Raw genomic sequence first — 12,908 nt, 5'->3', positions numbered from 1 at the left:
AATCACAATCAGAAGCTGGCTTATCTGTCTCCAACTGACTAATGCTTCCAATTCACTCAGCAGATGTTAATTGAGCTTCTATTTTGTGTCATTCCTTGTGCTTTTGATTGCATTTGGGAATGAATGCAGGGTCAGCTTCCCTTTCAGGCTCATCAGCCTGTCCTGCAAGAGCAGAGAACTCACCTTCCTGGCCATTTGTACAATTTTGGGGTGCATATTATTTGGCAGGCCCTGTCTTTGATGCCCAGAGATATAGGCACCAATTAGGAAAGATTCTTCAAGCTTTTATTTTCTTGTGCTCAGTGAGAATCCTTTTTCTAGTTAAAACCCTTGCCCTGGTCCCAATGTGCAGTAGAGAATTTTATTCCAAGTTAGCAGATTTCCAAAGTCTAGGTTGCCCAAAACTTCTGCTTAAAGTTATGTAGGAAAAAAAAAATCCAAATTTGAAGTAGAACATTTATTATTCTGTTAGTTTGGACTAAATGTATAATTAAACCCATAACTTGTGCTAATTTTTTAAACATTACCAATATCCCTTCATTTCATGAACATTCACCTGGGTCCTTACCTGGTGGAAGAAATAGGGGCAAATCAAGCTACATCCTGTTGCAGGAATTTGCCATGCATGGAAAAGGACACTTCTTTTCTACAGCTCTACCAATTTCCTTGAAGTCCAAGACTATGCTGTGGTTAATTTTATACTCCTAAAACTTGGTTGGCACCTGGTAAAAAATAAGCATTCAATAGTATATGTAAAACATTTAAATAAAGGCTGCTGAATTGGCGTCAATAAAGTGCTAGGAGAACTTTCTTGTTTATGCCCCACTATTTAGTTGGTGACTAGTGTCCCGGGTCTTTGGAGGGACAGTAGACTCTTCTAATAAGTGAATGCCTTTTACAGAGAGCCCTTAGGATGCTCCTAGTGCTGATTCTTGATGTGTATTAATTTTTCTCTGCAGTCTATAAAGCAGGTTGCTATCTTTATTATGGAGGGGGAAACACTATTGCAACATGATAGTTCAGGCAGCTTGGAGGGGACACATAGTGTAAGAGCTGTGCATAGCTCCCTGTCTGTAGAGGAGGGAACAATGACCTTTGCCCAGTTGTGTGAAAAAGCTAGTCTTCTGCCTTGTTTGTTCTAGGGAGCAGATGGAATTGCAGGAGCTGCTGGACCACCAGGAATTCAAGGGCCACCGGTAAGTTCCTTGAAGGACAGGATCTACCTTATGGCTATCTTTAGGCCTTTTGAGAACCCATGTATTTGCTAACCTTTTCTGATTCTCTGAATCTCCCATGGCCCAGACATTCCTAAGCTTCCACTTATGACCAGTCCAGTTGCAAACACAGGAGGGACTGCTTTTTGGGGAACTGATGACTTTGCCACTAAGATAAGTGTTGAGGTGAAATGAGCTGGCAGTCTGCAATTCCAGAATTCAGCTTACAACCACCACTGCAGACAGGCCCTAGGTTCAGGCCCCATTTCCCTATTCTTTCTCAGGTACTTTCTGTTCTGAGCAAGTGTGGTGAGTGGAGGGGCTTGGGTTAGCCCACCCTGAGCCTGTGGTGTGCTCCAGTGAATCTCAGACATGAGGCAGCCACTGCTAGCCCATCAGATCCAAAGAGGGGTGAAAACATCAAAGGAGTCTCTGATCAAGGTCCCAGAATCACAGCTGGTACCATTGCCACTTGAATTTTGTGCTTTTATCTGGTCAACACAAAGCTGCCAGAACCACATTTGGCTTCAGTGCCAAGAAGCAAGGGTAAACCATGGTTCTGCAGGCATTTTGCTGGTAGCAATACATGCATGATGTTCAAAGGAATATGTAGAACAGTAATATCCTTCATGTCATTTCACCGCTGCCCCTCCACTATGGCCCAATAATTTAGAAAAAGTCCTGAATCATTGTATCCATCTTATAAATCAGAAAAGTGGGGATTGGGGAAGTAAGATGATCGGTTCAGGATCACATAGTGAGGATATGTACCAGCCAGACACAAACCCTGGTCTATAGGAACTTCAGCAACATAATCCAGGACTAGCAGGAGAGGAGGTCAACCTGCCCTGGAATTTGGAATCTTGTTCAAAGGGCACCTCAGACGTCCTAGAGCAACTTCATCCCTCTCAACTCAGGACATCAAAGCCCAATGGGGGTAATTAAGTCTCTTGTCCAAAGTCATCAAGGAAATCAATGTCCAAATTGGGACATAAGTCAACCTGAAAAGTCACAGTTCAGTATTCTTTCTGCAGTCTACACTGAATTGCCGCAGAATCTTGAGACTGAATATTGACAGCCACGTGGTCCTTCTTAGGATCATCCTGTGGTAATTCTTTTGAAGCAGCCCATCTACAAGTCCTAGGATGAATTAAATGCTGCAGGCAGTATTTCATTGATCCGCAGACTGTAAAATATTTCCCCAATAAAAACTAATCGGCTGTTTGCCTAAAGGGAATATAAGCTATGAATCCCAGAAGTAAAATCGTTACATTCCTAGGAATTCACTATATTAAACAAGACTTTCATTCTGTCCTGGGACTCCTGGGCAAGGTATGCCTGTACCCGAAGCTGTCCATGGTTCTGGTAATCTACCATAAACCACAGACCAAGACAGAGTGGAAGTTTCCTTAGCCTGAACAATGCATAGTGATATCTTTTTATTAAAAAAAAAAATACTTTTTAGTTGTAGTTGGACACAATACTTTTATTTATTTATTTATTTTTATGTGGTGCTGAGGCTTGAACCCAGGTCCTCGCACGTACTATGCAAGCGCTCTACTGCTGAGCCACAACCCCAGCCCCACATAATGATAGATAAAAAATTAAAAACATTAGATGGATAACAATAATAAAAAATGTCCATGTAAAAATAAACATTTCCACTGTTTTTTGAATTAGCAAATATGGGCATTTGTTAATCTTTTTGACGTTGAATAAACTCCAGTACTGTGAGTTTGAGCCCCCTGAATTGGATCCCTTATAATAATTCTTATAAATAGAACATCCATTACTATTTGATGCCTTTTTTAAAAAAAGTTGTTGAGTCCATAGTAGCATCTGTGAGACTGTATGAATGCAGAGCCCTAGATTGTTGGGATTCTAAAATAATCCTTTGAGCTTCTTACCTTAATGCTATTTATTTATAAAGGCAGCAACTCATCAAATATTTTCAAAATCCAAACTTAATTTGCAAAAAGTATTATTCTTTTCCCTTTTCTTAAATTTCTTTGAGATGCTTAATTAATAATTACCGTAGATCAATTTCCATAGCAAATAACTAGTGTGAGCCGATTTCCAGTAACAAGCACTCTGGATCTTTGGGAGCCTTTGGCTCCTCTGGTGGGAGCAAGAGGAGCAGGGAGAACACAGTGTTGCCAGCAAGGCACGGAATTCAGAAGGTGGGTGCCCCTGGGCTTCCTGTGGGATGGTTGGGTGACGGAAAGCATGTCTCCTGTGTTCCCTGTGCCTTGCCTTCTGGTCCTCTGCCAAGGGAGAAGCCTGGACAGGATCACTGGACACAGAAGCAGGAAGCTCAGTCCTCTCCTAGATCTGGAACATGCTACTACATGACCGTGCCTTCCTCAACTGAGATGTGGGGGTGGTGTGGTTCAGGGCTTGGAAAACTTCCCCATAACAAATAGCAAGCATTTCGGATTTCATGGATCATATGGTCTCTGTTTTAACTATTCAGCTCAGCTGTGGTAAAGCTGAAAGGGACCAAACAACTGGTCAATTGAAGCAGGTGGCTGTGTACTAAGAAAACTTCGCTTACAAAAAAGGCGGAGGTTTGAGGTTGGCCTACCCCTGAATGGTATCACTGTTGTTTCCATTCTAGGGTCTTTGAAACCAGAGCCTTCCGGGAAGTAATCCAGAAAAGTCTATTTTCATATCTAAAATCACCTAATGATGATTGAACTTTTGTCCCATATTGACAGAAACCTTCCGCTTCATTTCTTTTGTGTGTGTAGAGTTGTGGTGTGGGGGAGGTGAATTTGAGTTGCATTGTGTTGACTGTTTTGTTTTAGTCTAAGTGGCAATATGGCTAGATGTCCCAACTCTCCTGCAACGTCACATTATGAGTCGTAGGTTCCGCCTGATGACACAAACATAACCAGTGCTTTCTACTTTCTAAAACATAAGGAATAACTTCTTAACATGGATGCAGAACACAAATCCTTCTGAGAAAAGGTGTTGGCAAATAAATAGTAAGCCTAAAGCATTATTCTTTTCTCATCAGTGCCTAAGGCCCTATTAAAGAATCCCAAGCTAGCTTCTCAGTGTCTTAATCATGCATTACTAATGTCTTTTATTGTCTTCAGGTATGGATAAAACTCAATTATTGAGCTATATTAAATTTGAAAAGTACTTAATAAAATAAATGTGTTTTGGTCTCCTGATGGGAACATTTTTATATGCTGCTATTTAAAATCTGTATAAATCTGAAATATAAACTTTAGTTTGTTTTTGCCTTTGTTTTAAGAGGATTAAATAACAACCCTTTAGAATACCTCATTTTATGCCATTAGAATGCAAAACCTGACATCAGTGTCTGTCTCACAAAACATTGGTAAGAGATTATAAAGTCGCCAGGAATCTGCATCTCAATACAGAGATGTGGTGATATAAAAATGTGCATCATGAAAAGTGGCTCTGAATTCTTTAAGTTGATGTAGAAGCCCTGATGGAAGATCATGTCTTTGATGCATAAGATGGGAAATGAAGTGTTAATTAATGCAATTTGTTAAAATAGACTTTAGAAACCTCACATGTCTTTTCATAGGGAAAAAAAAAATACTCTCTAGCCACTTCTGATCAAAGGTTCAGGTGTCTCTCAAAAACAATTCAAATAATGAAGCCATCAGTCACAGCTTCCCCTAGCTCAGTTTTTCCTTGCACTGGGTCCTATGGGTGCAGAGTTGCCCTGTCTGTGTGTATGGGAATTAAGTCTCAGGAAATTAGGGGACAAATGTCAGGATCTGAACCCAGGTCTTGTGGACTCCAAAGTCCCATTATTTTCTTTCCAATAGCCTTCTTCTTCTTCTTTTTTTTTTTTTTATTTTGGGCCATCAGTCACTAATTTCCTGAGTCTCTTTAGTGAGGCTGGAACAGATCTGGTGTCCAGGCCACTGGTGGTGGGGAATGCTGCTGCCCTGGGGAGTGAGCCTGGGCAGTGAGGAGGCTGGTGCAGCCCACCCACCTGGGGACTTCCAGCACCCGGCAGTCCTGTGTGAGGACTTTATTTCCAAAAAGCCAAAAGATGATTTCATGGTGTCTTATGTCTTGGATCTTTCAGGGGAAAGAAGGTCCCCCTGGTCCCCAAGGCCCATCTGGAATACCTGGAGTCCCGGTAAGTAGCATTTAACAAACTTTAGTTTCGCTTTCCAAAAACAAGCAAGCAAAAATGTATTCTTCTATTGTTGAAATACAGCTTGATCACTAGTGGAATTTCAGATGTTACAAATCTTTAAAAGAAAGAAAAATCATTAACTCGATTGTTGGCCAAAGCAAACTAAACTTTTGACATTATTCTTACTCTTGTTCTTCTTTATTGTATGATTGCTTGTTTCTTATTTATTTATATAGTGTTTTTCTATCTCTCCTCTCTCTCTCTGTTTGAATCATTCATCAACAACGCACACATATGCACTCAACACCACAGCTATTTATGGTAATTAGCTACTTGTGATAATATAAACATTTTTTCATGCTACTATTAAGTGTTCATAAAATTCACATACAATATATCCAGTTAATGCACTGACATATATCTGATTATTCCTCTGTTGCTTCATAAATCTTGCAATTCTTTTTAAAGCTACAATGGACAATTTTACATGCAAAATGTTTTTCTAATTTCTTTAGGATGATTCCCCAAAGTGGAATTCACTTGTCAGAGTACAGTAATAGCTAAGGTCTTGATACATACTGCAAAATTACTTTCCCTGAACATTGTTCCAAATATCTAAATTTAACATGCTTTACAATAAAGTCCAGATTGGCAACATATTTGTTATAAGGTCTGCCTGGAAAGGCCACATGTTGCCTTTGTCACCTGGGTTTTTTGAGTGCCTCAGAGTCTAGCCTGTATGTGCAGGGGCACCAGCTGACCACAGTCCCCAATTGCCCTCCACCCATGATCTTGTCCCTAGAACAGACTGTGATCTTTCCTGCCACACTGGACCCATCCTCCAGGTCACAGAGCCTTTGAATGTGCATGTCTGGAAAGCCCTGTTGCTGGCTTTTATTTTATTTTATTTTTATTTGTTTGTTTGTTTTATTTTGCGGGGCTTAGATTCAAACCCAGGCTTCAGGCAGGCAAGTCAAGTGCTACTCCCCAGCCCCTGCCGAAGCCTGATCCCTCCTGTCTTGGTCCTGGCATGGCTTATTTATTTGCCCCAAGACTAGGGCAGACCCTCTCTTTCCTTCTGGATGCCTGTTTCCAACTGGGAGTCACTTGCTATTGGTGGAAAGGGGTGATGAGTTGATGAGTGACTTGTTGATCCAATCAAATCATCGATTTGACACGCTGGTCAGGAACTCCCTGTGGGCTAGATCTGGGGACAGCACAGAGAAGAGTAGCTGTTCATTATGGCATTGTGTCCTGGGCTGTAGCTTCTGTGAGAGCTGGGCCCTTTTCAGCTCTTGTTCAGTCTTGGTTCTCCACCCAGAGTTGAGTACATGGCAAATATTAACTAAGGAAGCATAGGGTGATGAATTGCTTTCTGGGGCCCTTTCTCCGAGAAGATCTGGTAATAAGCTCCTGAGCGTCATTGGTCCAGTCACACAGGTCCTAAGTGATAGGCTGGGATGTGTTGTCTCTGACAGAATAAACTGTGGTCCTACTATGTTATAGTAGCTCAGACATACTTATTGATTTAATTCTAGTGATGGAAAAGTTAAGTGGAGAACATCTCTGGTAGGGGTTTGTGTTGATCCCTCATTATTAAAGTTCTGGGGTGCTGGGGAAGAAGGAAGCCACCTTAGATGTGATTGTTTTATGTTCATCATCAACAGCACACGTGCACACGCGCGCGCGCGCACACACACACACACACACACCCCTTTTGTGTCATTCACTATTTGTGATGATATAAACATATCTGCCCCTCTCTTACTCTTGCTCCCTCCCTCCCTTGCTTCCTTCTTTCCTTCAGAGGCAAATCCAATGATGCCATCTCTCTTTCTGTGGACTCTAGCCACTGTGAAGCCAAGATGGGCCCGTGGCCTCCCTGGCCTCTCATGAACTGACCTGATTCTTCTCTGTCTCTCTCTCACCCCACTCCCCTCAGTCACCCTGCACCACTTGGCCATCCTCCAGGAGGCCATTCCTTCCTGGGTAGCTCTTCCCTGCCTCCTGCCTCTATCATGAGGAGCAGGCTGGCTTCACGTGCGGCCTGCTCCTGTGCCGGCTCCGTGCTCAGGACTTTCTATACCTGAAAGTCCCTCCCTCCCACCAAGGCCCCCTGCGCACGCTTTCCTCAAGGCCTCCACTAAACATCATTGGCTCCTGATATGTGCTCTTGACACTCCCCAGCTGGGTTAGGAAGGGACTTGAAGGGTCCAGACAGCAGGACCACTGCTGTACCCGCTCCCAGCAGTTACAGTATGAGCCAACCGTGGATGTCGTTGACTTCCGTCGGCCTTCTCCCCACCTCCCCCATAACTGTGCCAAGCAGGGGCTTCCTAGATCTGGATTGAATGAAGGACAAGATGAGTGGTGACACGTGAACGGCAGCACTGCTCCCCGACACAGCCTTCAAGATCCCAGCCCTCTAGGAACCCGTGGTTTTATGGAGAAGCCAAACAAGAAAGCATGATGCTTGTCTCACAGAGGGTCACACCGGGGCTGTGGGAGCCCAGGAGGTGGACACCTAAGCTAGACACCCAGGCTTCATGGAGAGGTGACTTCAGTTATGTAGGTGGGTTAGACCCGGCTTAGACCCCAGCACCTCAAACTTTTTTTCAGGAAAAAATGCCCGGCAAAAGACTCAGTCTAGATACAGACAGGAGTGTCTGTCCCTTAGGAGTGCGATTAGGGAGTGGCTAATTCCTTCCACTTCTGCAGGGTGCTGAAGGGAGAGGGTCCGCTGCTGACCTCAGAACACTGACATTAGCATCCCTATTTGTTGGGAACCAGCTCTGAGCCAAGCACAGCACAAGAAACACCCTTCACACATGCCCAGTGTGAAGTCCTCGCCATGCAGTGTGTGTGGGGGATATCCCCGCTCAGTGAAGGTGGAAGAAGACCCAGAATGCTCAGGAACACACAGTTAGCAAGGGGCAGCTCTTCTGTCCCAGAAAGGCATGCTTATTTCAGAGATGGTCCTGCAGGCCGCATTTGGTCCTCCTCAGCATTTTCTCGAGTTGCTGCTTCAGGAGTTAAGTGCTGCCCCAGAACTGCCCAGTTCCCCCCTTTCCCCAGCCTGAGTGTGCTGCTCTCCTTGGTAGCCTTCGTCTTGTTTCACTGGTTTTCTTCCTGACCCCCTTCCCTGTGACCTCCATGCATGGGGGAATAGTTCTGCAGTTGGGCTTTGAATTGCAAAGAGGATCGGAGCATGAACTGGCTGACTCGGCATTCACACGCTGCCCCTGGGCAGCATTCCTAGAGGGCTGCAGGTGCACACTGAGCTTCGGGCCAGCAGCCCGGGTGGTCTGTCATTCTGATCATGCTCACAGTGGCTCCCTTGGGCCAAGCCACTGAGGTTCAAGCACTAGCAGGAAAAGTGTCCACCTTCATTAGCAGCCCCTGTAGCAGAAGCAGCACCTGAGTGGGAAAGGAAGCCTCACGTCGTCTTGCGGTGCCTCTGCAGGGCAGGCTGGCCTCTCTTCAGGGGAGACGGCACCTAGGAGCTGAGAGTTTGGAGAACTTGCCCAAGATCCCGTGACTTTGGTTCCCCTCTGCTCCTCCCTTCTGCTTTCTCTCCCAGACCAGGTCCAGGTGCCCAGGGTTGGACCCTCAGCCTCTGTCGTCAGAGCCATCATGCAGATTAGCTTTCCATGCCTCAGAGACCCTGAGGAGGTTGCTCATCCCTGGGAGGAGCATGAGGAATATCGTGCCCCCTCTGGGATGAGGTTGGCAGAGGAGAGGGAGTCGAAGCTCGGCTGTGTGAAGAGCCCATGCAAAGTGCCCATGTCCTGTCCACGCCCAAGCCGACGCCTTCACTCTCTGAGCCCCATGTGTGTCCTGGGAGCTGTGATCCCCTGCTTATCATTTCATGTCCTCTTCTTCTTCCTCAGCTCTCACCTCCCCCATCTCGCATTCCACTCTGGAGGTCAATAGACGGGGGTGTGTTGTCCTGAGTCTCCCTTAGATCAGGCCTGGGAAGAGCGACCCTCTGCACCATGTGTTACTTTTCCAGCACGTGCTGGGCGCTGTGAATCCGAGGTCTGCGCCAGATCTTGGTGTTGGGAAGGAAACCATGAAATAAGACCAGCTCTGTGCGTGGAGAATGAACCTAGCTGCTGGACGTGCGGGAGAAGGACACTTGGAAGCAGTGTCTGTCCCCTCCCCTCTAATCTTCTTTGACCTGATAACTAGCTTGAGTTTCTCTCGCAGGGTGAAGAAGGCAAACCGGGCAGAGATGGAAAGCCAGGTCCCCCTGGAGAGCCGGTAAGGGGCTTCATGCTTCTTACCAGTCTGCATGTCAGATGCACAGGGTCTTGACAGTGGCCACTCGGAGCCTTCTGTGAACCAGGCTCAGTGGACGTGAAAAAGCTCATGTATTGCTTCACTTGCTTCTCCCAGCAGCCCTGCAAGGTCAGCACGTTGTCCCTGGGTTACAGCCGAGGACGCTGAGTCTCGGGGAGGTGGAATGACCAGCCTGAAGTTGTCTGATGGGCTGGCAGCTGCATGGGGGCCTGAGTCCAGGGCCCTGTCCTTCTCTCCTCTCTGTTTTACTGCCTGGTGCTCTTGGTCCTGTTGATGTGGGAGGGGACGCTGGGGCGAGCAAGCTGGCCTGGAGTACAGACCACACACACTCTCACTCCCACTGAACTGAGGGGCAGCACCTGTCAGCCCCGGGATTTGGGCCTTGTCCCTGCTCCCTTTTTCTACTCTAGTTTTAAATTCGTTCAGGGACATCTGAAGACATGGACAGAGTGTTCAGTAGGACGTCTCTGTGGCCTGCCTAGCTGTTGGCTTGGGGGGAGTGTGCAGGGGTTTCTAAAGGCCCTTATCTAAGACCTCAAAGTCGGCCTCCCTGAGCTGGGTGGTCTCTCCTGCCTGGAGGTCCCGGCTCTGGGATGATGAGGCCTGATTGGATGCCGCCAGCACTTTGGTCTCCATGACTGGGGCTGGGGTGCGGCTCAGTGAGAGAGCATTTGCTCAGTGTGTATGAGCCCCTGGCCCTGGGTTAGACCCCGGTACCACACAACCAAGGCAGACAGATCCCACACCTGGATGGGAGGATTCAGGTTGAAGTCAGCAGGGTCTCCAAACACCCACCCCAGGGTCCTAGCTGAATGACGGTGTTTACCCCGGGACACCAGGCAGCTGCTAGAAGGGACGTGGGCATTCTCTGGGTGATGTAGGGCTGCTGCAAGTTACAGGAAAGGGCAGAGGCACAGGGTGGGGGTGGTCTGCCCTGCTGTGCATATAAAACCGAGTATGTGTATGTTTTTCTAGTTTTTACATAAAGGAACTCTGTGAGACCCCATAGGACACCAACAAAAGTAGATTCATCCATGGAAGGATGATTCTGAACACAGGCTATGAGGTGGGAAGGCAATTCTCTGCTCTGTGGTGTTTTACTTTATTGTTATCACTTTAATTTTTCAAAACACAAGCATGCATTATTTATTTATAAAATTACATTTAAAATATAGCAATTAAATTAAAATCTTTTATGCCAAAATTATAGCAACTACAGTAGTAATCAGGTAACTTAGGGTGCCGTTTTGCTCTCACAGGCTGTGTGACCCAGAGCAGGTCAGACAGCATCTCTGGGCTTCAGAATCTTTCACGTAGAATGAGGATATTATACCAACTTTCCAGAGTTGCTAGAGGATCCGATGAGGTGGCAAAACTGTGCTTCTTTGGTAATTATTTTTGTGAGTTACTTTTTCAACTACCCTACTTTAAGTCCTGGTGAGGAGAGAGCTGTGGATTCTTTAGAGCCTGATGTAAATTACATAAACGTCTCTACAGCAAGCTGCATGCTCCATTTAATTTGCTTTGTGGTAAACTATCATGATTCATTCCGATCTTATGCAACTTGCTGGAAGTACCTCCTTTGTCATTTCATAGTTTGCCAGATGCTGAAGCCAGAATTCACCACTGAGAGGAAAAGAAAGAGCTTTCCGCAGCAAAATGAAAAGCTCTTGCAGAGTCATGCCACCCAGCCCAGTGCCTGTGGGGGACAGGACAGTCCCTGGGGGTGGTGCACACGGGGTGCAGCTCAGCTCGTCCTTGTGGCCAATAGCTCATGCAGGAGACAGGGCTGGTTCTCCTGGAGGACTCAGTGCCCTTGCTCAGGGACCCCTGAGGTGCCCATTCCAGAGGTCTCCCGTGGATCCATTCTGGGAATCCATTTGTGTCCTTACTCTGAGCTGTTGGGGAGGAGTTTGGCACAGGATGGATAGAATCTGGGGACCCTGAGATACCAAGACAGACATGGTGCAGGCAGAATGCTCGGGAGGGGTCCCAGGAGGACCCAGAGAAAGGAGCAGGGAGGGGAATTGCTCCTGGAATGCCCTTCTCTCACTACCCCTGAGGCAGGAGGTGGTGGCTGGAATACTTATCCATCCCGTGCCAGCCTGTGGTGGCTGCTGTGCACTTGGCCTTTCCACACCCTGAAGTCAAGCAGCCCTGGGGGCAGAGAACGAGCTCTTTCTGCAGACACCCTTTAGGTGTAGGAGCTGTGACAGTGGGAAGGGACCCTCCTGGGTGGGCCCAAGCACATGGCTGGGAGGTGAGAGAACTTACAGCTGGCCATAGATGGCCCTCTTCACCTTGGCCTGTTCCTTCCAGTTCTTATGTGGGGGACACAGATAGGCAAAGAGATAGGAAGAATGGATGGATAGATGGATGGATGGATGGATGGATGGATGGATAGACAACTTTTTGAATCACCTTTTGCTTAATTTTTACATTAAGACTCAGTTGAGCATTGAGTATAGTATATGATTAAGTGCAGAGTCCCTGGTGACAAGACGTCTCAATTAGAACCCCTTATGTGTCCTTGAGCACTTGACGTAACCTCTCTGTGCCCCCATGTTTTTCCTGAGGGATAACAAGAGCGTGCCCCTCATTGGGCTGCAGTGAGGATCCATTGACATCGTGGTATAAAGCACCCTAGTTATGCCTGGCATGTGGATGACCCTCAGTGCCAGTTGGCCTGGCTGGTCATCATTTTTCTGCTGGTAACGTGGGTCATCATACTTGACTATGGTGCAGGGCAGACTAGGCCTGTGTATGCTCAATCACAAAACACCTACGAGGGATGATTGTCCTGAATTTACAACTGCAAAATAGATCCAGGAAGAGAAAGGACACACAGTTAGGTTTGGAAGGTCCAGGACAGAAAGCACCAGCAGATAAACCTGGACATCAGAGCTTTAAGCTCCAGCCTTCTCCCTGCAGTTTTTCTTCTAACCCTAAGGATGTTGCTTTACCTCTCACCTCCCCCACAGAGTGCCCCATGTTAGGCTCGGGGCTCACAACCTGTGGAATAAGATGCTCAGAGCATTTGGGGATGCCCCCAAATGGAAGACCCCAGTGCTGCCTGGTGGGCCATCAACCAAACTTGCCCTTTAACTTTCTCTTTCCAAACCACCTCTGCCACTTTATCTGGACCTGAGCCTCCCCACAGCCCTCATCAGTTTTGTTTTGTTTTATTTATTTGTTTGTTTGTTTGTTTTTTGGTGACTTGTCTGTCCAGGGCAATGCCAAGCTATGGGAAGTAAAGAACTTTA

The 12,908-nt window shown here is 46.5% G+C and overlaps 1 protein-coding gene across 1 annotated transcript in view; it reads left to right on the top strand.

Moving 5' to 3' along the window:
- Col22a1 (collagen type XXII alpha 1 chain) overlaps positions 1–12,908 on the top strand; it is a 216,866-nt gene that overhangs the window by 171,898 nt on the left and 32,060 nt on the right. Inside the window, exons 48-50 of the mRNA XM_076836022.2 lie at positions 1,143–1,196; positions 5,290–5,343; positions 9,553–9,606. Coding sequence (XP_076692137.2) covers positions 1,143–1,196; positions 5,290–5,343; positions 9,553–9,606 — 162 coding nt within the window. The remainder of the gene's footprint in view (positions 1–1,142; positions 1,197–5,289; positions 5,344–9,552; positions 9,607–12,908) is intronic.

Source organism: Callospermophilus lateralis, chromosome 16 (genome assembly GCF_048772815.1).
Source record: "Callospermophilus lateralis isolate mCalLat2 chromosome 16, mCalLat2.hap1, whole genome shotgun sequence".
Taxonomy (NCBI): domain Eukaryota; kingdom Metazoa; phylum Chordata; class Mammalia; order Rodentia; family Sciuridae; genus Callospermophilus; species Callospermophilus lateralis.
Note: the sequence above shows the minus strand (reverse complement) of the source record. Positions and strands in the feature narration are given on the sequence as shown.